This window comes from Colletes latitarsis, chromosome 9, assembly GCF_051014445.1.
Source record: "Colletes latitarsis isolate SP2378_abdomen chromosome 9, iyColLati1, whole genome shotgun sequence".
Classification (NCBI taxonomy): domain Eukaryota; kingdom Metazoa; phylum Arthropoda; class Insecta; order Hymenoptera; family Colletidae; genus Colletes; species Colletes latitarsis.
The window spans coordinates 29,966,618-29,993,774 of NC_135142.1; the positions used below are offsets into that span (position 1 = coordinate 29,966,618).

The window sequence follows — 27,157 nt, forward strand, 5'->3', positions numbered from 1 at the left end:
GGCCCCTGCTGACCACGCTGACCTTTGTTAACAACTTCTAACATGATGTACATGTATTAAAACTTTGTATAATGTAAATCTATGACAATAAATGATATAATTTCAAAGAATTCTATGTGTTCTCATCACTTTTACCTTTCTTTTCCTCTCCCCATTATTCCCTTAGTTATAAGAAACCGTTTCTCTACTTAAAACTGGAATTCCAAAGTGCCCGGAGCGTTTTCTGAAATGCCGGTGACCTTGACCCACTTTCGAAACTGGGTCAAGGCCAAATCCTGATTCCCAAAGCGCCCGGAATTTTTCTGAGATTCGAATGGCCTTGACCTAGTTTCGAAATTGGGTCAAGGCCATCCGGATTTCCAAGTCGGTCGGAAGATTTCTGAAATTTCGAATGGCCTTGACCCAATTTCGAAATTGGGTCAAGGCCATCCGGATTTCCAAGTCGGCCGGAAGATTTCTGAAATCTCGAATGGCCTTGACCCACTTTCGAAATTGGGTCAAGGCCATCCGGATTTTCGAAGCGCCCGGAATTTTTCTAAGATTCGAATGGCCTTGACCCACTTTCGAAACTGGGTCAAGGTCAAGGTCAAATTCGAATTTCCAATGTTCCCGGAACATTTCTAAAATGCTGGTGAACTTGCGAAGAAGGTGGTACGCATCTTATAGGTAAGAGAATGATTTGGAGAGGAAAAGGACGGTAAAAAATGATGAGAACACATTGAATACTTTGAAATTATATCATTTATTGCCATAGATTTACATTATAAAACATTTTAATACATATAAACATATTATATTATATTACATCATGTCACAAGTTGTTAGCAACGGTCAGCAGTGGTCAGCGATGGTCAGCTGACGTCGGGAGATGTTGGCAGAGGCCAGCTTAGGTCGGGAGATGCTGGCTGAGGTCAACAGAGGGTGGCAGTAGGCAGTAGTAATCGTTATACGTTGTCAGAAATATAAGCGGTGGTCAGCAGTGGTCAGCAGCGGTGAGCAGAGGCCAACGGAGGCCAGCAGAGGTATGCAGAGGCAAGTAGAGTCCAGCAGGGGCAGGCAGTAGCAAGTTGTAATCGTTATACGTTGTCAGAAATTCCAGGAGTGGTCAGCAGCGGTCAGCAGAGGCTGGGAGAGACTAACAGTAGCCAGTCGTAATCGTTATACGTTGTCAGAAATTTCAGAAGTGGTCAGCAGCGGTCAGCAGAGGCCAGTGGAGACCTGTTGACGGGAGGTCGGATATTAATTGTTGAAGAGCGAGAAGGGAAGTGTGAGCCTTTCTCCCTCGACTCCCACGAGACGGTCTGAACTTACTTTGAGCAGCTTCGGTGAATCGAGAAAGAGGGCATGCGTCATTTTGCCTTTGTCGGGTTTCCAAAACTCCACGAGCTCACGTACGCGTGATCTGACATAGTGTGAGAGAGCACCTTCGGTGCCTTTCTGGCATCTCTGGATCGAAGACCAAAGATGACTGGAACTTTGATCTTGAGATTACGGTCCGTGAATAGGAACGTTATCGCGTTGTACTTGTATCTTGACGTAGTAATTGAACAGTCTTTCTTTCGTACGTTTGTTCGCAGGATTGGCGACAAGACTAAGCGGGAGAAATGTGATAGGAACAAGAGTGATAGTTCCAATGTATTTGTTTAGATCGAAAGAATAGGAACCGTGTAGGATTTTAATTTATATAAGTCGCGAGACGGGAGGAGAATCTAGTTATACGCGTATTATCGTATTTACGAAAATGACAAAGTAGGTGCGGTTGTGAAACAAGATGGACGGCGTACGTCGGTCAACAGGTGACGCGGAGTGTGATTAAGCTCTAAGGTAGCCCTGTTATATCCGGGCTTTGATCTGTCCCAGCATTTACTACTCCCTCGGATATCGGGACTGGAATATATCCAATCAGTGCACCCGCTATTGTACTAAGAATTTCCAGTGCGACAGTAGGGTTACAACCCCATATGTCCACATTGGTCGGAAGCCTTTCGAAACCTCTGTTGTCTCTACAGGACAGTATGCGCGTTGACACATTCAAACTGCTTGCAGGACTCGCTGTTACGCCATTAGTGCTGTCCAAGTACTTGAAATCCAGACAGAATTCGTTTCTTCGTACCAATCATCCAAATTTGTATCGAAACACGTTAACCGGGCGAGTAACATTGGCAGTATTTTACGTTTATTTTTAAATAATTGATATTCAGCTAAAACTCTTCAAAATCGGTCCATATTTGTACCACCCTCCGTTCATGCAAATTTCCTTTTGAAACCTAGCAATAAAATGGAGATTCTGTTAATAAAAAGAACCATGCCCCGCCTCGTGAATCATTTTAGTTACACGTAATACCTCATCCACGCAGGGTTCAACGTATTCTTCTGCACCCTCGTTGGATCCGGGAACGCCTGCCTGGGGATGGTACTCCCAATTTGGATAACACTGTCCGTAGAGACTCTCAGCGGCCGAGACCAACGGCGATCGAGCATCGTTCGACGCAAGGATTTCCACCATTTTGGAGCCGCGGAATCTCCCCGACGCTTTATGCGGTTTCTGTAAATTCTGAAACGTCTGAAACGGTGCAATTTGCTGCCGCGAGGCGTTTCGTGCCGCGATTCCACAGATCGCCGAATCCGTCGGCGGTGAATTCAGGCCAGCGTACAGGCACACGTGCACGCGTATGCGGTGTGTACGTAAGTCGGTTACGTACCTACTTACAGGCAGGTTCTGTGATACATGGAGGTCGCACCTAAATTTCCCTCGGGAGTCATTCGTCTCACCGACCTCTCGGCAACCCTCTCCATTTTCCCTCTGTTTCTCCCCCTCTATCTTCCTGTTGGTTTCCTCTTTCTCCTTTGCGCCCCCTCTCACCCCCCGTTGTGTCTCGACGATCTTACGGTGTTTTTCTGTTTCGAACGTTTACGGGGACCAAAGATCAAACACATCTTTTGCAGGAACGGGATGGGGGTGGTTTGGACGTCTAGCTGGTCCCGTGCATTAAGATGATTAAAACCGGATTGCGTTCGCTGGACGAAATATCTCTCGATGTTTTCAATTCCTCTTCTTTTATGACGATCATTGTGCTTTGGTTAAGTACCACTCGTCTATAAAAGTTGAGGGTCGCTTTTACGCTGGAATAATTGGCGATAATGGGCCATATTTTAAAGGTTGAACCCCTCTAGTCTCGCATTTTTTAATTGAATTTAAATAACTTACGATGGTTTGCTGTTGTAGGGGGAAGCGAGCAGAGATAGCAGGAGAGAAGAAAGGACATTGGATGGCTAATCGAAGAGTGTATATAGTTGAGCGTAGCTCTGTTGACGAATGGCGAATTATTTTATACCTTTTAAATAAATATCTATACCATTAAGAATTCACAATGAGAATTTATTTACACCCCTCTACGACATCAACAGAATTCCACGTTGGAGAAGCGTCCGCCATTGTGGGTGAAACGCTCCGCAAATATATCGACATTTTCTTCGAGAAACATCTTGTACAAACGCCAGGGTGGATTACGGGAGCGTCGAAGGATTAAAACCGCCCTCGTATTCCGGGCAGAAGTCGTCTCGAATATTTTCGCGCGGTGAAAACGGCGAGTCGTCGTTTCTTTTTCGCCCGGCCCTTCTCCAGCTGCTGTCCTTTTCTCATTCGTCCCTCGCCGCCCCCCATAAAAGTTAATAAGCCGGGCGTAGGGTAGGTTCGTCGATCCCGAAGAAATTGCGGGAGACCAACGCGCCCTCCCCGCGACGTTTTATGCTGCTGTTCTATTCGCCGTTACGACCTACCTTCCCCCCTAACCCACCCCTCGACGCTGTTCCTTTGCTTCCCAACCCCCTCTGGTTTCCTTGCCTTGTCTCTTTGTCGCCCTGTCTCGCGCGTTTCTTTTACTGCCATCCGTGTACGTAACACGCTGCGGACGTCCCTCGAGAAAGGGTGACACGCGTAAAAGCAGACGAGCCCGTTCGAGCTTGGAAATCCACTCTCGGGTAAGCCACTTCGCGTTAATGACTCTCGAATGCAACGAAATCTCCGCGGTTGAAAGTTCACAGGGAAATTCGACCAAAATGGGAGGGAATTCGTGACGCGGGTGTTCTGAAAGTTAGGCCCCGGAGCGTCTTGCCCTGTGGACCAAGGAATTACCGAAAGTTCCAATAAAAGTCCTAATTATTGTAATATGTTTGTTGCAAATTTTTCTTACGATAACTTTGTAGAAATTGCATTTTTAATTTGTCCACTTTAAAGGAAGACACGGTGTATTGTAGTGGCCTGTTGGTGGACTCATCAGGTAAGACAACCTTAGCAGGTCCTGCTTTAAACGCCACGACATCGAATGGTCCGCCGAAGAATTTATATATAAAAATAGGTGATCGATTAAGCACTTGTGAGAAAGGTATAGGTTGACCGTGTCCCTCTGCAAGTGTCGCCACAATATTCCAATTTTTTAGCAAGCCCTCTGACATAAATTCTAGCTACGCCACTGATATCGCGCGGGAAATTCCACTACGCTGTGTAGCCACATTACTGCCTCCTTTTTTTTTCGTAGTAAAATCGACGTTTCATGCGGTTCTACGAGGCTTGGACGAGACATTGTTCTCGGAACTGGTAGAATTCAAACCGGCTGCACAAATGGGTTTTTAATTACACGACCGCCGGCCACTCGAGTCGACGATCGTTCGAGCTGAAGAAACATAATCAGTGGGTGGAATGATTCCGTCGCGAGTGCTCTTAACGCAGATTGATGCAAGAAACGAGGCAATAGTCTGCTACTAGACCCCTTCACCTCTTAACTTCCTGTTATTTCTTGCTTTAAAAATACGAAAGAAACCTCGACTGGTAACGGTTTTAACGCTTGTAAATATCAATATTTACCGATACGTTCGATGTCGTGGAACTGTAATCGATCAGCGTAAAATGAAATGTTCGAAACATCAATTATGTTTGTTTCATTATTTGTAATCGTTAGCGCACCGTCGCGAGTTTCTAGCGCCTGTAAAGAAATGTTTTCTTAATTGTGCTCTTCTTGTGTCTCGCGTTTTACCTTGCGAGCGCAAAATGGCCGACGCAGGACGAGTGACACAGAAATGGTAATGGGGTTCCAGAGCCCCAGAAAAATGGGTCGAAAAAATACATTGGGTGAAAGGTCTACTCGACACGACAAACTTTAATACACTTTGAGAGATTCTTCCTTTTCCGGCGTCTTCGCTTCCCGATCGTCGGTGGAAATTTCTTCGGCGGGATTATTCCACGCGACGATTGCTACGTGACGAAACGAACTTAAAGCGTTTCTCTCTCCGTCACTCTCGTTTTCCCCCGGACATGGTATCAATTCAAAAATTTAATCCGCCGCCACGCTTTGATCGAGCCTCGAGAATCGTTCTTCGATACTTTCACGGTTCGTCGACTGAAATCGTTTGTAAAATTTTATGAAATTGTTACGTCCTCCGACCGGTACCATTTTCTACTATACAATATACTAACGGTGTTGCTATTAAAATCAATGGATCGCAATTTCAATAATACCGTTTAAGCACGCCTCGAGGAAGCTTCTGGCGCGGAACGGCCGCGGGCTAATTTATTATTCCGGTGGGGGAGGGACGCGGAACGGACGGGCCAGATGTGGCCCATCGACGCAAATTACGCGAGCCGCGACAATATTTCTCCAAAAATTGCAACGCGACGCCTCCCCCCAGCCCCTCCTCGTGTCACTATCGCGCGGTATCGCGCGTTTTATTAGACGTTGCAATAACGTATGCATGAAACGCGGACGTAATTTCGGTAAGACGACAAAAACCGCCATCTTGAAACGTGCGTTTCTCATTAATACGTAATCGTCGACGAAAGCTTTAATTACCTTTAACTTAAGAATATTCTTCACCAATGACGCAAATTAGAAATGTTTCGAGTTTTAGTTTAACTAGAAAGTAAACGCGAGTATTCTTCGGATCTCCAATTATATTAGGCGTTTGGCCAGACGGTTTCGTTGGTGTTTGACGAAGAGTAGTTAGCGACGGGCCCCGTTGAAACCCGCCCGAATCGGATCGACGCGATCGCGCTTTTAAATTAAAAGTCAATAGGAGGCGCGGATCGATTCGTCTGTGCATTATGAAACGACCTCCCCCGATGGTTCGCGGGGATCGACGTCGATCGTTTCGCGCGAAACGTTCGTAGATTAGCACGTTTCGGTGTGGCTTTTGGCTTCGTTCTTGCACCGCCCCGGTAATTTGTAGGCGACGATCCCTCTCCCGGCCCGGATTCATGAATTAAACAACGATGGCCGACAGAGTCCGTCGTTGCGTGTCGAAAAATATAGGATCCGCGCCTCTTTCTCGCCGGGTGCGTGCATTTTCACTCCTATCGGGAGGAATCAGAAAAGCAACGAAAAAAAGTAACTTAGTAAAAGAGCAACAATAAGGAAAGCCACAGAGAATAAGTTCTATTACCAATATAATAATTAAATATAACTGTGTTAAATGATTTCTACGCAAATCTTGCATTTTTACATGGTAGAATCTTTTCGTCGCCGAGCAGAGGGAGAAACGAGAGTGTCCAGCCAATTACCCGCGTCCCTTCGACGGTATGGTTCGTTCCAGAGGCCACAATTTTCTCTATTCTTGGACCCCTGGCAAACGAGTACCAGCCATGGGTGTCCACTGGCGAAAAACACGTGTCGCGGGGCTCAGAAGAGGGGTGGTTTATCGCGTGTTGGGGGTTGGTGGAAGTACGGGACGGAGAGGCAGGCATCAATTTCCAACGGGCCGATCCACGGCGGATATTCGCGAGCCGTATCGTTTATTTTGATTTGCTGGATTCGTTATCTGCGGTCCGGTACGCCGTGGGGGTTCGGGATTAAGAGATTTCGACGGGGAATTTATGGCGCTGGCTTCTTCGCTGCTGGGACTTCATAAATACCGGGCGGCCAGGTAGATCGAACTTCGACCCTGTTTCGCAGCTGGCAGATTCGTTTCATCCACGGGCGGCGCTGCCGGAGTTGTTTGTTTCGATCGTGGTTGGTGTAAATTGCACCGTAAAAGGGGGATGCTCCCAAGATTGAAGGGGTTGAGGAACTACACGGAGGGGATAGAGTTCCGGTTCAGTCTCGAACGATCGCTCGATTTCGCCCTGATACCTCATCCTTACCATCGAAACTTCCAGTTATATTTGTTAAGATAAAATTACATAAATTTGTTATTAACAACGCATTTGTTTTCCTTTACGTAGGATCGTTGATTTTATCCTGTGTATTTTGGTATAAACTGTTATCATCGATAACTCCAAATAAGTAAATCTCACGGTGAAATTCGTTTAACCGGCACATTTTACGTAATGTTTGCTCTTATAATATGCAATATCTATTTCGGTGTATTTTGGTATTAACCGTTACCGTAACAGATAATCTTTAAACAAATATCCTGGATGATGAAATTCGTTTGCCGGTTCTGGCCATTGAGATTTTATTGGATTATACGGGTAAATAACGGTTAGAGATCGCGCTAATATTTGAGTCCGCTTCTTCGTTGTGCAGTTCGCGAATTATAACAATAAAATAAAAAATAGCCGAATATTCGAGGGCCGTGTACATAAACGTAAAATGAGAGAACATTCTGTTAAGTTCGTACTCGTAGATACAGCGTTTCAGAATTCGTTTAATCGTAAAAATTACTCGACATTGTTCTGTACTTAATTTACCAATATCACCGCGTTTCGTCCAACGAACACCGTCGACGAGCAAAAGCAGAAAATCATTTCCACGGTCGGTCGCGAGTCATGAATTTTCAATGCACGGTTCGGTGAACCGTGTTTCACCTGTCTTGTTTACTTTACACTCTCGTCCCCCGCAAAGAAACAAAGGGATCGGACAAGTGGGCCGACAAATCGGCGAAATTAAGGCCAGAAAGCGCAAAGGGCGTGAACGTTTGAACAGAAAAGGTCGTGTTTGCCGACGCGAGGAAGGATACATCTTATATAAATTTTTCTCTCGACGTTTCCGCCGTTGCAGTATTTACTTGCTTGGAATCGGGTTTCTCGAAGCGGAATTATCGGGAGGCAAAATCGACAAGTATCGAAAATCGTTGGAATAAAAGGGAATGTAGAACGCGCTCGAACGCGGGGGGTGGGAGGGCGACGAGGACGGCGGAAGGGTGCTTTGAAGTAATTAAGCAAAGTGCTGTTACAATTAATACAACCGTGTAGGAAAGGAACCGGATAAAAAAAGAAAGTACGTGGTAAAATCGACGAAACACATCAGATAAACAAAAAAAGAAGGTTCTCGTGCGGTTTATTTTGCTTGCACTCGAGATAAACGCTTGAAGGTATTCTAACGATTACGTACAGTTGCTCCCATATAGATAAAAAGAAGTTTGTTTCTTACGAATCGAGTCGTTGGTTTTTAAAAACTGATACAAGTTTTTTAATAAATTAAGCAACGTTGGGCGCGGTCAGTGCCAGGATTTACCATTTTGGAAACACCGTGTATTGTTGGCATCAGTGTTGTTTTATACTATTTGTACTATACCTCTCTATCGGTTTTGTAATTGGGAATTACTGGTTCGTTGATATTAAAAAAACAAAACGAAACGAAAGCTACCTTCGTAAATAGAGGCAACACAGTCTAATAAACAAACGAGGGAAAAATTCATAAAAAAACAAGTTCTCGCTGGCAGTGAATCACCGTTGCAGTGTACGTGTACGAGCGGGGGAGTAACTGGTATTGACTATTAAAATGGAAGAAAATAAATGGTAAAAGTCTAGTAAACAATGGTAAAAGTATTTGAGCTGTCTGCGCAAATTTCTAAGAACAATAGGAAATGTATTGTTTTTATTTGTTACAGTATCGAACGTAGCGGTTCCTCTAAATCGAATCGAAGGGGGACCGTTCGCTGGTAATGTAATAAAATGATTGGATCTGTGGTACGTTTTAACGAGCCTCTACCTGTTGTCCCCGGTTCCGGGGAATTCACCGGAGTCGCGAAACTGGAGCAAACAAGACCGAGCGAACCGTGTGCAGGTGGCTGATCGGTGGAGAAATTATGGCGGGAGGAAGGGATCGAAAAAGCCTTTCAGAATTTGCGGTTTCGGTCGGTCGACGCTCGAGGAAAATTTGATTCTGATACGCTGTTCTTCCTAGTAGTTCTCTTTTTATCGTAATACGGTGACTCACATTGATACTTTGCCCAGGCAGTAGCGTGCGTAGACAATATAGTAAAAGAGACAAAAAAGACTTTTACAGCCAGTTATAAGTAAACGTTAAGTGATCGTTTCCTTCGATTGCAATGGCCTGTAAAAAAATGAAATTGCGTTTAATATTATTCCAATCGATATTAATGAATCTTGAAGTTGATTTTACCGATTTCACTTATTGCTAAAATTTGTACGGCATATTCGTGCAATGTGCTCGTTATAAAAGCGATTACTCGTACGAAGATGCGCATAAATTCGATCATTATTGCTGTTTGCTCGTTACAGGCACGAGCTACATTCGTGCTCGTTGTAACCGAGTCCTATATTTATGTATTCTGAAATATTATTTTGTAGTGCAATTTAGAACGCGTATAGCCGATCCGATCGAATATGTAATGAACAAAAATTATGTGCGTAAATAATTCTCAAGGTGACGGTGTTTACGTGTTGTCAAGCAGTATCGTTGAAATTATTGATAACTTTTATTTATGTTCCTACTACCACTGAACACACGCAACTTATATTTAGGCTATCGCTCGTCGATGGGTGTACGACTCGAAGTATAAGAGATTAGTCACGGATAAACTGAGAATAATTCGAATCCAAAATTACGTTACAAATCGCGGCCAAATATTATCGTGTCAAATGTACCTGAAATTTAAAAACTACTGATAAATTTAGTTCGTTGAAAATTAATTTCGATCATCATTCGAGATAAATACGTGCGTAAAGGCGCAATAATCCGTGCGATTTTATCGTCGATCGAACAGTTTCGCTACTCAGTGTACCGGAAGTAGTGAACAATAATATTTCAAGTGTTTTTCAACTCCAAAAGTTTTGATTCTTATCGGGCTGGAACGGTCGTTTCGGTATCCTGACGGTTTCGAACAACACGGTGACTCGTCACGCGTGAAAAATTGTTTAGTCGCTCGATCCTCTGGTCCACAGTGATCGCGTGTGTTTTAGAGCGTGGCCCGACCGGTGTTAAGGTTACGATATTTTTTGGACACCGTCCAATGGTCGTTTCTATGAATACTCTGCCTCTGAACAGTGCGCGTCGACGTTTATAGCGACAGCAAAGGTTATTGTATCGTGGAGTCGACAGTAAATTAGCGGACAGTTAAAGTATAAAAGATACAAAATCGTGTTATTTTGTAGAAAACATATCTATGGGAATTAATTCATTATTACAATCTTAGGCCTACTTTATATAAAAAATAATTGAATAACATCTCTTAGAAACGGTGTGTTAAAAATCTCGTTGTATGATCATTTTGGTACATCCTTTATATGATCGTCACGCACTTCCTCGACTCGCTATCGTCACCTCGGCAGTCCCGTTTGTAGAACTCGTTCAGAAGCGTTTCCCTGGATCACTTTTATCTTAAACCGCGAGATCTCTCTGTTTCCGTGTTCCCCATAAATCCCCGCGAAGTTTGCCCGCGACTTAAAACTCTCAGCGCGTTGATTCGAGCCGGGTAATTATAAGCGAAACGAGAAAAAGTTTCAGTACACGCACACGCCTCTGTTTGTTCGACACGAACACGTCGAGCGCCCGGAATAGCGGATGGTCTCTTTGCTGGCTGTTAAAAACACGCGTCACGTTTCTGAACTATTGCATAATGACCAGGCGCGTATTAACCACGATATCGGGTCCGTTTGCCGACTCATTTTTCATCCACCGCAGTCATCGATATCGCCCAGCTACATTTTGCTCGAATCACGCCGGACAAACGTTCCTCGCGACAGATAAAACGATCCATTCCAAAGGAAAGACCATGCCAGCGTTACGGGAGTCGGTAAAATAGAGAATAGGGCAGTCGAAATTAATCTTAATTCATTGATTAAATATAATATTTCAATGTCTCTCTGGAGTCCTCTAAATTGAACAAAATATAATAGAAAATGGGGCAGTCAAAATTAATCTTGATAATGGTAAAATACAAGACCTCAGATTCATTAATAGTATTTCAACGTTTCTATTGAGTCTTTTAAATTACAAAAATTATTTTCGTGATACATCAGGACGATCAGTGATTCACTTTTCGAAGAAAAGCACCTGGGTAGTTTGAACCTTGTCTAAGCACAACCGCAATAAATTGAAAATTGGACCGATTAAAAAGATAACATCGAAACCAACAAGATCCATCGATCGAATAGTACAATTCGATGACTTTGTCGTTAATAACACAGAAAAGGAACAACCCACTGTCAAGCTAAAGCGTTACTCGATCCTGTATCTTCAAATTTTTTTGTTACGAACAATCGGCTAATTGTTACCGTAGAAGCCCTTTACGTAATCGTGAATAACATCGACGACACACGTTCGTAGTTTATCGTACGCTGGCTGTGTGGACTTGGATTCCCCCCGAGGAAACAGCAGCACTGTCCCGCGTATCTGCGTCAAACTTCGTCGCACGTCGGCCAACGTTGGTTCCACCGACGAACCGACGCGAGCAGCGGCCAATTAATAGTCGTTCCTCGAACCGACGTTCGTCAGAGCTTCGGTAGCCATCTGAAAACGAAGTGCTGCGCGAAACGAGCCATCGACATGTTGGTTTCGCGGTCACGATGCGCCCTGGTCTGTTTTCTGGCGTTGGTCGCGTCGTGTTCGGCGTGGAACGACACCGACGTGGCCGCGCCCAAGTTCAAGATCCTGGCGATATTCGGGCACATGGGCAAGAGCCACTTCGACGTCTTCAAGCCTCTTCTGGAGGAGCTGGCGCGACGTGGCCACGAGCTCACGGTGGCATCCCACTTTCCAAGAACCCAGAAGGCCATCGCCGCGGAGCCGCTGCCAAATTACAAAGACGTCAGCCTGGTGGACGAGAAGGTACAGGTGTTCGTGAACGTGGTGGATCTGCGTAACATGACCGACAGTGTCTTCAACGTCGTCAAGAATCTGTACTCGTTGTACATGATGGGGGACCTGTCCTGCGACATTGGACTGAGGAACACCGAGCTGAAGAAGGTCGTCGAGTCCGAGAAATTCGATTTGGTATTGACGGAGAACTTCAATACCAATTGTTTCATGCCGGTGGTGCACAAGACCGGGGCTCCTTTTGTGCAAATATCGACTCATCAGCTGATGGACTGGGCGGTCGAGCATTTGGCGGCCTCCCACGAGGCTAGCTACGTGCCAGCGATGTTCAGTCATTTGCCAAAGCCGATGAACTTCCTTCAGAGGACGTGGAACGTGTTATTGATATCGTTCGTGACCACTGTTTACGATACTCTGTACAATTGGCGCGATCAGTCCATGGCGGAGAAGTATTACGGTCCAGGGATACCCAACGTCAAGGAGATCAGTAAAAACGTGTCGTTGATGCTGCTCAACACGCATTATTCTCTACACGGTGCTCAACACTTTCCTCGGAACGTCATCGAGGTGGGTGGACTGCATATACCATCGAAACCGAATCCTCTGCCGAAGGACATCAAGAAGTTCCTCGACGAGGCGCATGAAGGCGTCCTGTACTTCAATCTTGGCTCCATGGTGAAAATGGCCACCGTACAGGAGGACAAATTGAACGTACTCCTGAACGTGTTAACTTCCATACCGAGGAAAGTGATTTGGAAGTGGGAGACCGACGAGCTGCCCCTCAAGTCGAAGAACGTCCTAGTGAAGAAATGGCTACCGCAGTTCGACATACTGAGTAAGCAAAGATCCTTGTTTTCCATCGTTCTTATAGAGCCTTTTTAATAAAGGATGTTTTCTTGCAACTCCTTTCTCGAGCGTTAACGACTTTAATTTATCTCAAATCGTTAATAGTTCGATAAGGATGTTTGACTTTCGATCGATCTAAGACGTAGAAAATCAACAAAGTTTTCTTTTATCGCGAAGAAAAATGCGAGATAAGCAGTTTGATTTAACGATACGGATAATGTGTAGCGTCGTTTGTATCTAATCAAGTTCAAGGTTAACATTTTTAACACAATCGTTAGCACTGTGAACTAAGTAACGAAATTATCGATTTCTTCCTTGCAATCTAATCTGTCCACTTTGAAACCAATTAAGCTTCGTCTCGTAAAGATAGACAAGTTATTTGTTTGACGATGTAAGACCAAGGCACAGGACAGTCTCTTTGACCTATATAGGGAACGCTCGGTGACATTTTCAGGCCCAGTGTTCCGGATTGACATATCACGCGGCAACACGGTGATAAAAGTCATCCTTCCATCGATATCATCTACTATACGAGGGGGCAATGACTCGTGGTATCGATATCGGCGCGCGTAATGTGCGTTTTGTCGGTACAGGAAGCAGGAATCGAGTTTCATCGAGTTTCGATAAAAATTGAAACGCGGGCGTTTCAGAATTATAGGTATAATTTTTACAAGCCAATATGTAGCTCGTTTGAACGAACGTTTTCGAAATATTTAATTCCATTTTACAGAAATGGACGTGTCATTTTTCATTCTTCAATTTTTCAAACGTTGCAAATGACGTTTTATTGCGACAGATCGAATTTCACGTAAACGTGACAGCGACAGACGAACGACAAACGGTTAGGTTTCACGTTGACGCGCTATAATTGCGTCGGAAGACGCTCGACCGTGCTCGTGTAACAAAGTAGCAGTTTCGTAGGCTGCTACGAAGTTGCGTAGCGTTAATAGACGATTATGATAGATTACGACATTCTCCTTGAGAGACAAGAATATCTTTCTGTCGACGATAATCGATTTCTTCGTCGAACGCCAGCCCCGGCAATTTATTCTTTCTCTCCGCCGTATCATCGTCTTTTTAAGAGATTACGCGATGACAAAGCAAACTTTCCGTCGACTGGATTTTCCAACGGAATCCACTTTGGCGTACTATTAAATTTCACTCTGTTTCGTTATCTTCAATGGGATAACGAGACTGCGTAAATGAGAAAATGTTTTCCGAGCGATGGGGGTAGGTTCGCGTTAAATTTCGTTTTTCGTACCTTATCGTACGAACTGATTTTTACTTTCCCATCAACGTGTACGAGTGTTTTGATTCCGCGAAGAAACCAGTTTAAAAAATAATCTTTTTCGCTTTTTTACTGTTAACAGAATTTCATACGAACGACTGAATTTCAATTAAATTTTGTATTTCAATTCTCGTTACAAGGTCTGATTAAATTTCGAGGGAATTCGTTCCGTGGATAATGATGGCTGTCGAAATCCGGTTTTATTATTTCTAACGATTTTAAAAAATAGAATTATCTTTTCTACGAAAAGATAAATATTTCCTCTATGTTTTCTGATAAGGATTATTAATAGAAAAGGATCGGAGTACCGTGTTTGCAAAATCAATATCTTCAGAGATACGTCGTGTTATCCATAGTCGCTGATATCGCGTCGTTTATCAGCGGCGAATTTTTTCGAAATTTTTCTGATGCATTCTTTTGTTTTTTTTTCTCATGTATCGGAGAGAAAAAATGCATAGTGATCGATATAATACACTCGTTACCGGCCAAAGCTTCGCGACGCTGCATCGTTACGCAACGTCATGCGAGTTGCTCGTTTGCGAGATTAGTACGTCGAACGACGTAAACAATGATTCATCGTGATCTCCATTGAAAATTGCTCAAATATATTACTTAAAATTACGCGTGTCGCATCTGGAACTTGTTGTTGCGAATTAATTATTTGCAAATCATTCGTGAATACTAAATACTTAACACTTAACCGCAATAATAATACTGCTTTAAAAATCGTTATATTATAATAGTTTCACAAATGCAAAATGTATCTTCTTTGCGGAAACTTTTGCGATAAATGATATTTTCCTTCTGGGCTTCCACGAAAGTAGATTTGCTCGATCATCGTGATCTACAATTTAATTGCAACCCGAGACCGATTGAGTGAATTAAACATTAAGCTTGTTAAGACGGAATTAATCTATCGGTGATCGGAATGGTTCACTGGGTTAAAGCAGTCTGGAAAGCAGGACGAGTTTCGAGAGCTTTCCAATCCCATTTTCAACGAACCGTTATTCTTCTAGCTATTTTCAAAACTCCCATACATTAGACTTAAAATGATACAACGAAGATACGAACGCTCACGTGTGATTTTTCAAGAATTTTAACAATTCGAGGAGTTCAGAATTGGCAATCAACGCGTTAATAAATCGATAGAGATGTCGAATTCATTCGCAATGTTCAACATTAATGGTTCGATAACAAGCCAAACGAGACATCATTTACCAAGTGAAACGAGTGGAATATTTAAATGGCACAAGAATATATTGCCACGGTTTTTATCAAATTATTATCAGAGAGGGAATAATTTATCCACATTTTTCCGCGCTAGAAATGCTCCTTTCATGCCTCGGTCCGCGATGCTACCGTGGAAAACACTGGCTCAAGATAATATTATTATTAGAGAGGGCTGATTCTCGCGTCTCCTTCCCTAGCATTTAAGTCTATTCTTTTTAAACAACTGCGGGCCCGTCCATTCACCGACGTTTACGTCGATTTCCTGAACAACGGTTTTCAATGTTTTTTCATTCATTCTGACCGAACGGTTCGAGCAATTTCACGCGCGAACGGGAACGAATCGAGGCTATTTTCAGTCGACGTTGACACGCGGTGCATACATTTTTTCCCATCGTTGGCGATTATTGTGTGACCAGCTTAATTATTCACAGAGAGTGTTTGTCGTACGGCGAGGTCGTATAATAAATTTTCTTTTATCGTTTCTCGATGGCTTCGAATTTTACATATTACGGCTCGCGAAGTCACGTGGAACTCGAAGGTTCATGCAATTTTTCTAATTGTTATTTTACGAGCGAGCTCTGGACAATTATCAATCGTTTCTGTTCGCCGTTGCCTGGGCATTAATAGCAATAAAGGAGCGAAAGAGTGGGCCGGTACTCGAGATCGAAATATTGAAATTCCGCCACGACGATTCAAAACTAATCGAGGCTGGAGCGGCGGGAATCGTTGCGAAATATCGAAAGCGGATTTCGAGGCAGTAACGTTTCGAGAGCGAGCAGGTATTTGCTGTAGAGCCGACGTAGCGAGCGTCAAATAGTTTTGAAACATTCAAAGAGGCTTGCATAGTCGAGGAGCCTCTTCGATACCTGAAAATGATATCCAACCATTAACGCGTATATCTCGTATCGATCATTGCGTATCAAATTGTTTTCGAATCGCAAAATCATCTCGTAGCCCCTGACGATCAGCTTCTCGACGCCCCTCCTGCTCCCCTTCTGACCTATTTACGGTAATTTGCGAATAATAACGTCAAAAATACTCTTTTCATCGTAATATTATTGCAACTCGATCGCTCGAAATATTCCATTATTAAAATGCCTCGAATTAAAATTGGGGAACACGTTGTATATTACTGTACTGTTTTTTTATTTAGATACGAAGGGTCAAATTTTTTAAATAAAACGAGTTCCCTTTGTGAACTCTGGTGGACTTCCTTTTGACCTATTTACGGTAACTCGCGAATAGTAACGTCAAAAATACTCTTTTCATCGTGATATTATTGCAACTCGATCGCTCGAAATGTTCCATTATTAAAATTGAGGGACACGTTGTACTTAACTTTTTTCTTTCATCGAGATACGAAGCGTAAAATTTTTTAAATAAGACGAGTTCCCTTCGTAAGCTTTGCTTACTCTGACAATATAGGGTTCGAGGCAAGAATTTTTCGACGTTGGAATATACAGTTTAAATCTAGCGTTAAGAAAAAAAAATTAAATTACAAAAGATCGCAAGATGGCCAGAAATATTATTTAAACCGAATCTCGGGTACATTTGGCGCCAAGAAAAAACGTTATGGGGGGAAACGTTGCGTAAACAGATCGAGACAGAAAATGCTTAGTCAGTAGGAGAGTAAAGAAACCGAGGCAAACCGGAAAGATGCTCGGTCAGCACGGTTCGAGCAATTAGTTTCACCGTTGATGGATACTATTTTTGTCCTATTAACGATCTGGTCGAAGAATCGAGTCATTCGTGGTTTCACGGCCATGTTCACCCGTGTTTCGTCGAGGGAATTTCTTCGGGGTGCAGACGTGGTTCCCATCCACTCCTGTTCTGAATACTTTATCAGTTCGTTGCGGCAAGGACGTTTGTTCGGGCCAGGCTGGAGGCTGTTTGGCCAAGGACCGCGGAAATTCTCGCGCAGGTAGTTTTGCACCACTCTGGCCTTTGACGAGCAAAATGACTTTAATTAGGCAACTTGCTAACGACCTGCTGGCAACATAAATCACCGCTAAACCTTCCACGGACAAAGACCTGGCCCTCGTGTCGTTCCCGCTGGTTCTTTTGAACGACCGTCGCGTTTAGGCGCCAGTAGTTCAAGCCCTTTCGTGATCAGACTCGTGGAATCGATCATGGCTCTTGTAATTCGTTTACTGAATAAACAGCAATATTTTGGCTCGTGCGATACGTCAAAAATTTTGTTAGGGATTGATGTTAAAAGCGATACCAGTTTCGTTTCGAGGAAACACGAGTCTATTTAAGGTTTGAGATAATTGGAGCTGATCGACCGCTATTGTTTCCATCGTTGCTTTATCAGTTTTACAGGCTAATTTTAGTATTCTAATTTTAGTATTTAGCTGGTTATCAAGCTACAACTTTGTACTACCGAGGTCGTGAGATAACAGGGAACATAACTTCTGTACTATTATTAAAAAGGCATGTTCTACCCTCCCCGTGTGAATCGTAATGTTCTTATTTACTATTGATTATACGGTACGAATGCTAATGGGCTGATAAGCTCGAGATTCTTAGAAAGCAGCTTGTTTCTTAGAAAACGAAGGAAAAGAGTAAGAATCGTTTATTTCGCGTCTTGTACTTTTAATATCGATAGAAAACTAGATTGCTTAAACAGAATGGTCGATGTAATTTCTGAAATTAATGTTAAATTATCAGATGAACGAATTCACTCGAGATAATACGAGAGCTAATACGCGCTTAGATGGCTCAGGAAGGAGATAAAGCAGTTTAGAGTCAGGCAAATTGACCGATGATCGTACACCGTGCGTCGCGTGCTTAACGAGAGAAAAAAGATCGTTGTTACGCAATGTAAGCCGCTTTTACGTGTCATAATCGGTCACGCTCGCGACGCCAGTAATCGTGTTATTCGAAACACTTACCGAGCACATTTTACATCCATCAGCGCGCCGATTAGACGAAATTATTTGACGAAATCACGATCCGTGCTCCGGTTTATCGCCACCGATAAACGTGGCCTTATTATTAACATCCATTAAACTAAATTACGCGAAGTTAAGCTCGATTAAATGACAATAAGCGCCACAATGACTCCTGCGTACTCGATCGACCCACGTTGATTCTCGATTCTTTCTCACATCGATCCATCGATACTCGACGAACATTCACAAAAATATTGTTTTTAGTATTCCTTTACTATAATAGCGATTCGCTGTAAAAAACGAATCCATTTTTCTCGCTTCCTTTGTCGCCGTCTCGATCTCGATAAGATCGTGGTTTCGAGCACAGCGCACGCGAAACAGCGCCACGATTTACCCCCCCCAAGTCGATCGTAATTTACCCTAAGCGGCGGGTTCGCGAAACCGTGGAAATCGTTAATTCGCCCTGCTTAATTGCGCTCCCCGTGACCCTTCGAGTGCATTTTTAACGTCCCCAACCGCGATGCATCGCGATAATTTTCCGGCGTTTTCTCGATCGAGGCTCGCCCGTTCGTCCTACGGCAACACGCAAGAGTTTGAATACTTTATTTCAACGAATCGTCGGAACGAACCGGGATCTCGACAGGTTGATAAATCGACGCGGACCCGCTGTTGATCACGGAGCTGTTTCCACGACGTGTTTACGATCGATTCTGTCAATACGCGTACCATCCGCTAATGTAATTGACTTTAGAGGCAACGATATCGTCGGGCCACGAGGATGCGTTGACACGCAATGCCCTCGAGTATCGCGTTTTAGCGGCATAAAATCGAGGATGAGACGGGAGGGGTGAATCGCGTTTGGTCTTTGGGTAAAAGCGGAATCGCTCTACACGGGTCCGCTTTTATTCGTCCCGGTATCCATTAAGAAATAGGATATACTTCTTTGTTACTTTTACGATTCTATTAGATCGGTCGGATCAGACGGTAGCCGGGGGATGGAGCATGCTAACTCGATGCTTCCGCGGTGATACATCGGCGAAATTACGGATGCGAATCGATCGCGATTCGATTTGTCTCGTGGATTTACGTACCGTCGAATCGACATCAACGATTCCGCGAACGTTTCGAATTAACTCCGCGGGGACGTTGCGTTCGCTTCCAAGATAATCTTTTTCCTTGGATCCGAGCTGCTTCGCGATTTGTCCAGAGAGATAAAATAACTTTAATATAATTCTACGTTTCGCTTTAAAATTTATTTATTTCAAACTAGAGTTACTTTTCAATAACGATTCCGCCAACGTCTCGAATTCACTCCGCGGGGACGTCGCGTTCGCTTCCAAGATAATCCTTTCTCTCGGATCCAAGCTACTTTACGATTTGTCCAGAGAGATAAAGTAACTTTAATAAAATTCTCCGTTAGATTTATTCTTCGATAATGGAACATATTTATTTGACGTTTAAACCGCGGTAGAAAAACAGCTGATATACTTGTGGATATATTTAACGAAGATTTCCAGTTTATTCCATTAATTGTGCAAACGTTGGAAATTGTCATAGCAGTTCGACGAGGTTTTAATGTCAGGATTTGCAAATTACCACGAGAAGTTTGAACTTTTTAACGAAGCCTCCATCAACAAATTAGTATTCTTGATTTTCGTCTTATTTTGGCCTCTAGAATCCTTTATTAAAATTTTTCCCAGGGCTGGCCGAACACCCTGTATAGTTTCATCGATCAATAAAATTTTTTTTATCCGTTCCGATACTGCAGCGACGCGTACCGAAAATTAGAAAATAATTGCTCGTGTATTCTCGCTGCAATAAATTCACGCAGTTCGCGGGCCGTCCCTCGAAGGTGCCATTTCCCCCGTGGAATTTCATAGACATCTCGCCATCCTTATTACCGGGCCGACGAAAGCTAAATATCAATTCCCGTCATCGGGCATCCGCGTCGTAAAACGCGCGGGAACGTCCGCGGGAAATACCACCGCGTTATTTCCTCGTTACGAACGCCGTAAAAATGTCTCCCGCGGCGCGTCGCGGCCGTCGGAAATCTCTGGGCAAATCACGCGACCGTCACGATACCGATTTTCTCCCCAGTCGTCGTCAAAAATCGAACCTGGGACCCACAGAAAATACCCTCGGTCGCGTAACCTCGAAAGATGCTCGTCCAAGTTGTTAATTTCTATCACAACCATTACGAGTATCAAAAAATATCAAAAGCCCTTCGAAATGAACTTGACGTTCCAACAAGACTTCAAGTTAAAATCGTAAAACGATATTTTAGTCTATGTAAAAGTTTTTTGGCTTTGAATAGTCAAAATTCCATAGTCAAGACTAAGAAACATTTTTTTCTTCTATTTTTAGTTCAGAAATTTAACTTAGCTCTGATCCTCCTGGAATTTCATTCATATTACAAACTTTAAATATTGTAATTAATTTGGACTCTCAGATCAATTTCTATTTTGCTATCAGAAGTCGTAGAACTTTTTCATTTACTAATTTATGAGTTCCGCGCCACTGTGAGCAGCGTCGTAAAAAGACAAGCGTCCTAATTTGTCTGGAATGCCTGAGCCCGGGGCGTCAAGACGCGTTGAAAATCGCGACGCCTGACGCAAATCCGTCGCGTACGCGTCCGTGCTGGAAACGACGGTGCGTGGGAGGGTCGACGTAATGGAATTTGACATTAGGATCGAAGCTGGAGGTGCGGAAACGCCACCCTCGACGAAACGCAGAGGGGGGGGTGGAATTTTTCAGGCATTCGACGGGATTTATTTAATGTCGCGTTCCGGGAGCGTCCTTTCTTATTATACGGGGACGCCATGATTCTTCCAGGGGAGATAGCGTACGCGAGCGCCCCGTAATAAGCTCGTATCGCCCCACCCAAAAATGTCTCATATTCCAGAATGAAATCTAACGTCGCGTATTTACGAAAAAGAAGGACTCTTCTTTCCTCGTGGCAGGGAACCGGGAAGACCACGGCGTCCATTTTACGGTCGAACGTGGACGGAATTTTCGCGGCTGATTCGTCGATGTCGAGGAATTTATTTCTGGGAAAATTGTGCAAATAACATTGACTCCGTTCGGAGAGAAAGAATCGAGAGGAAACGTCTTTGGCGATCAAATATGCTTGGCGTTGGGAAGAATCCTCGAGGGCCCGAACCGCTATCGAAAAAGGTGAGAAGGCTGGTCGTTCCGGAGCCTGATCTTCTGCAGATGGTGTCACCAGGTGGTGGAAAAATGCTCGTGACCTTCGAACGGGGTTATATGCTCCAGCTTCGGTCCTCTAAGCGTCTATTCCCTGAAATATAATCAATGGTTGACAGGTTTCATTTTCGAGGGACTCTCTAAACCCTTATCCTCCTGGAATTTCAATTGGGGTCATATTACAAATTTTAAATATTGCAATTAATTTGGACTTTCAGACCAAATGATTGATAAGTTTCATTTTCGAGGGACTCTCTTAACCCTTATCTTCCTGGAAGTTCAGTTGGGGTCATATTACAAATTTTAGATATTGTAATTATGTTTCGCTATCAGATGTAAAATTATTTTACACTAGTCGAGAATATTTTAAGGATCTATAACAATAATTTTACTTGAATTAGAAGTTTATAATGCGAGACTTTAATTTTGTTTTATAAGTACGAGTCACTGAAAGTTCAATTATGGGCAGAAAGAAAGAAATTTGCCGTTTTTGTCCATTGGACAGCGTTTGAATAATGTTCTTCTGTTTTTTTTCGCAGGTCATCCCAACGTTAAGTGCTACTTCGGCCATGGCGGGCTTCTGGGCTTGTCCGAAGGGACGTACAACGGGGTGCCGATGATATTGATGCCCCTGTACGGCGATCAGTATCAGAACTCAATGGCTGCCGCGGCCAGGGGGGTCGCACAGGTCTTGAAATACGTGGAGTTGAGCGAGCAGTCGTTGAGGCACGCGTTGGACGAAATTTTCAACAATACCAGGTACATTTGTCCCTTTCATTCGCGTGTTAGTACAGCGCCAATAGCTTCGAAACACGAGGGATGGAAGCAGTGAAAGGGTTCCGACTCCCTCTGAATTAATTGTGTTCCCCCGACTTGTTTTACAAATATTGACTTTGCCAAAAGAATACGTACAATGTTCTTAAGGGATTTCTCAAAATTTTCCAATCCAATGCTTTATTTCCCGGATAATTGGATTTTAATATTTTTGGGTCCCTAACAGGGTCTCGCAGCTACTCTCGAATCGATCAAGTGTAGAAACATAAATAGGGAGAGATGATTTCGTTGCAAGATCGACGCAAGAAGCGAGGCGTCGCGACGGTATCGGTTCGAAAAACCGCGTTCGTCGCGGCCAAAGAAAGAGAGAAAACGGAAAGGGGTCGAAAGGATAGGGCAGGGGGAGGGGGATCGAGGCAAAAAAAGGAAAGTCGTATAATCTGCCCGGATATTTGGTCCGTTGAATATCTCACGAACTGTCCGGGCGCTCGGATATCCGGGAAGTGCATCGTCGTTGCAGCACAGGCGGCTCCGTTAATCCGTAACGCGGCTCACTGGCGTTTTTCCACCCTTTTCCCTGCCCTTCTCCAACCCTGTCACCCGTTGGCAACGCAGCCTTGTCTCTTTTCACCGACACTACGGGTGGCGAATCCATGGCACGCGTGTTCGAAGCGACGCTTGACCGAATTTTAATTTAAATCCATTTCAAGCCACGAATTCGAGGAATACGTCGTTGCAAATCAATTATTATTACACGTAAAATATTCAATTTTCTTTAATAGTCCGATCATCGGTGGCACCAGTTGCTCGCACTTGCCCGCGCCTAATCGATTTTAATATTTATTCGAGAATATCTCGCGCGCATTCGCGAAATCCCAGTATACAAAATATGCAATTTTAGGAAAATGCAATCGGACTGTATCGACTTTTTCGCGGGCTCGACGCGTATTTCCAAAGGCTCCATCGAAAATGCAATTGCGTCCCCCCTATCCTATCTACCCATCGATGTTTTCTTTTAATTTATACAAAGCCGCGTTATATCTTCTTTCTGTAAATATCAGCCTATACAGGGTGTTCGGCCACCCCTGGGAAAAATTTTAATGGGAGATTCTAGAGGCCAAAATAAGACGAAAATCAAGAATACCAATTTCTTGATGGAGGCTTCGTTAAAAAGTTATTAATATCGAATAGATAAGACAAATTTTTTGGCGAAATTAAAATATTTCAAATAATTCTGGAAAAATTATTTTCGGATGCGGGAGTCAATTACAGTCATTTTTGGTCAATAGACATACCCCCGAAATCCTACCCACTTTCGAGAAAAAAATTCGAATAGATAAGACAAATTTTTTGGCGAAATTAAAATATTTCAAATCGTTCTGGAAAAATTATTTCGGGTTGCGGGGGTCAATTACAATCATTTTTGGTGAATACACATACCCCCGAAATCCTGCCCACTTTCGAGAAAAAAATTCAGTACGGTCGGAACTTTAAACATTAATAACTTTTTAACGAAGCCACCATCAACAAATTGGTATTCTTGATTTCCGTTTCATTTTTGCCTCTAGAATCCCCCATTAAAATTTTTCCCAGGGGTGGCCGAACACCCTGTATACTCTTCCCTATTATTATATTCTATAGATCGCGAGGGGTTTCCACCCCAATTAATACATTGTTGGCACCCCTAGAAAATTATACAAATCTACCAATTGATCCTTCGCTCCAATTGTTTCACTCCGTTTCGCAGCAGAAATTAAATCGAGAGAATTTAATGAAACTAAAATATTGCTTTGTATTTAAAGCAACACTTCGGGCCAGTAATTGCTTTTTCCTCGTAATTTTTTCGAAATTGATTTCTCGTTTATTAACCCTCGCGCAGTCCACCCTATTTCGTTCCCCTTCCCCGCGGTTCCTACATTCCAGACACGAAAGGGCGGCCCTCCAGGTTGGTTTCCTCGCCCATCGACGAGCACACCACCGGCTTCGGTCTGTCCAGCCGCATCCGGGCCGGTCGCATGGGAAATTTCACGGCCGCTAAATGTTTCACGGCGCGGATCAACGCGGCGGCCCGATGACTACGAAGAGAGGCCGCCGGGCTGAAATTAAATTCTACATTATTCAATGCGGCCCACCGGATAACTTGTTAACCGCGCCCCCGCGTTCCTGCAATGCTCGATGTCCGTCGTGTTTACGCGCTCCGCGGATCCGGCTGTTTCGCCTCGCGATAATTGCCCGTCGCTGAATATTTCAGGCCTCGACGCCCGGACACTTGCGTCCCTCCCCCGCGACGCGTCGTCGCCCCGGAATCACTGCCGCCATTTTCCAAACGCCTTCGAAAACTTCCCTCGAACCCACGAATTTTCAAACGCAGACTGGTTAATCTATATTTTACGAGCTATATTTTGATACTCTAAACCGTGTATATTGTTTTGGGAAGTGAAGTATTAGGAATTGTCAACAAAGGGTTTCTCTTCGTTTCAAGAATTTAATAATATTTATTTGTTCACGCGGTTCTATCGAGGGCTTGCGAGAGAGAAAAGTCGAGCGTCGCCCTCTGCCGGCGAGCTCGCAGTTTCGACTGATTTCTGCGCAAGAAACGTTGCGATTCCCGTTGAATTATTGTAGAACGAGAACGTCTGGGCAGGATTGATGTCAGATTATATTAGGTTTAATTCAGGAAGATCTTCGTCTCCGTCGAAGGTGTACCTCCGCGTAACAGTGTCTCTCCCTTATTACCGGCGGCTTATGATTTAAGGGCGATTTAATTACGATGCGCCGGCACGCGAGTCACCGTGTCGAACGACGAAAGCTGCTTAATAAATCAGAACGGATAGGAAAGCGTTGGCAGTTCCGCGTTCGACGGAGCTCGGTACCCGGTAATTACGGCAGCCTAGGATTTACGAGCTCGTCTTGGACCTTCGACAGAACGTTGCGGGGGGGTAGGAGTGGATGCCGATCCGCCACCGCGACGTGGCTGTTGCGATTGTATCCCCCGTTACGCGACGCCTTGAATATTAATTAATAAATAGACGCGAGCGGCGTAATTGGACGATCGCGATTTGCATCATCGCGGCTACGTGATCGAAATATAGGAACGCGTGGTCCGGGTCGTTTCCAGAATTCCATCGTTTTACGAGAAATCAATTTTTCGACGCTCTTGCAATCCCTCATCGTCTTTCTTCGCGAACTTTTTCAGTGGAAAGGAAGACAGTAAAACGAAGTTTCCTGCGTTAAATTTATTAACTCTTTCAGAAAAAATTCCAAGAATATCGGGACACGAAAGTCCTAAAATTGTTTGTCGCCAACTGTATAATCCGGTTTTGGCTGAGAAACCTTTTCTTGAAATGTAATTTATCGAATCCGGAACAAGAAAGGCTTTTCCTTTGAGCCGAACGGTTCGAGACTACTTTTGATTGGAAGGATAATCGCTTTGTTCTTTGATTAAGCGGTGGTATTTGGTGTCGAGTTCGCGTATATCGAGTACGGCTCGCGCGGAACGAATTATCGAGGTAACGACGCGTTGAAATGCGAGACGGGAATTGGCGTTAACCGATCTCGGGCGTTCGCGTGAGGCGGCGCAATTGTTAAACGCAACGTCTCATGCACGAGTGATATAAAATTAACGAACGATTTGGAAACAGCGTCGGGGTCTGCTCGTTGTCGTGCCACGGGCTACCGTTGCGCTCGTAATCACCACTTCCCGTTGATTTATGGCAGTCGGTTCTTGCGTTCCAGGCAGGGCCCCGGGTAAGAAAGTCGTCGCGGATAAGCGCGATAGGACCGTTTCGTACGGTGGACTACGATACAGTAATACACTCGACGAAACGTCCGTAAGAATTGCTTTGCATAAAAGTGCCAAGAACTTCGATAACGATCTTAAAGAAATGATAGAAAAGGCGTCTCTATACTGGGAAAACCACTCCTTTGTCTCGACGATAACTTTCGTCGAAAAGAATCACAGCCGATGGGGTCTAACCTAGTTTGCAGGCATTTTGCACATGAAAAAATTTCAATGCTTGAAACCTGGACGTTTCCAGCGGACGTAAAGGGTAGTTCTGTTGCAAGCCCCTGCTCTTGGTCTGCCATTGTTATCGAGCGTGGCTTTGAGGATCTTTAGGATCCTTTTCTACCAGACAAGAGACCCGGTCCGTGGATTTTAAATAGCAGATTGTTGGAAAAATAAGTCGACCTCCGTCGTGGACCCTCGTCCTTTGAAGGCGGAAACGTTCGATAGGAAAAACGCCAACGTAAACGATCGCGTGTGCCCTAAGGATCGAAGCAATACGACCAACAGGATCGTGAACTCCGGGGTCGAGCGGAGTCAAAGTGGCTGCCGTCTGTTCCCGTTCGTCGGTCGTGAAGCTTCACCCTTGGCGCTCGGGGTGATCAGTACGATCTTAAAATCGCCATAACCGAAGTTATATTATCGTCTGCGGTTCACGACTTCTCCGGGGAGAGAGACAGATGGCTCGAGAACGAGAGAGGCTCACGGCCAGAGCGTACAGCTTGTTCGATTTCCTGATGGCCTCCTGGGTCCCGCGAGGCGACGTCAAGTGCCCATTCAATTCCCAAATATCTCTGCGCATGATTGCGCTTATAAGTCGGATTCGACTCGCGGTCGTTCGAAACGCCATCAAACCGCGTATACCCGCTATTTAGAAATTCATTTTCCTCCGAGGACTCGCTAGAACATACCGTCCGTAATTATTTAACGATGGTCGAACGCATTTTAGACGACATTTCTGGTCTTTGGAAGCATCTTCGAGAGAAATAGACGCGTTAAAAAATGCATTTCATTCTTTTTTTTTGGGTATCTCGTTCTGCAGGCTCTCAAATTGAGGGAACGCGTTAAAAGTCAATCTTAATCTTTTAGATTTCACTGGTCTTCGTTCTTGGACATGTGTCTTATGAGTCCCCAAAGTTCTAGA

At 44.1% G+C, this 27,157-nt stretch overlaps 1 protein-coding gene across 1 annotated transcript in view; it reads left to right on the plus strand.

Moving 5' to 3' along the window:
- Positions 1-11,536: 11,536 nt before the first annotated feature.
- LOC143345218 (UDP-glycosyltransferase UGT5) overlaps positions 11,537-27,157 on the plus strand; it is a 31,000-nt gene continuing 15,379 nt past the window's right edge. Inside the window, exons 1-2 of the mRNA XM_076772110.1 lie at positions 11,537-12,828; positions 21,995-22,214. Coding sequence (XP_076628225.1) covers positions 11,724-12,828; positions 21,995-22,214 — 1,325 coding nt within the window. The 5' untranslated portion in view covers positions 11,537-11,723. The remainder of the gene's footprint in view (positions 12,829-21,994; positions 22,215-27,157) is intronic.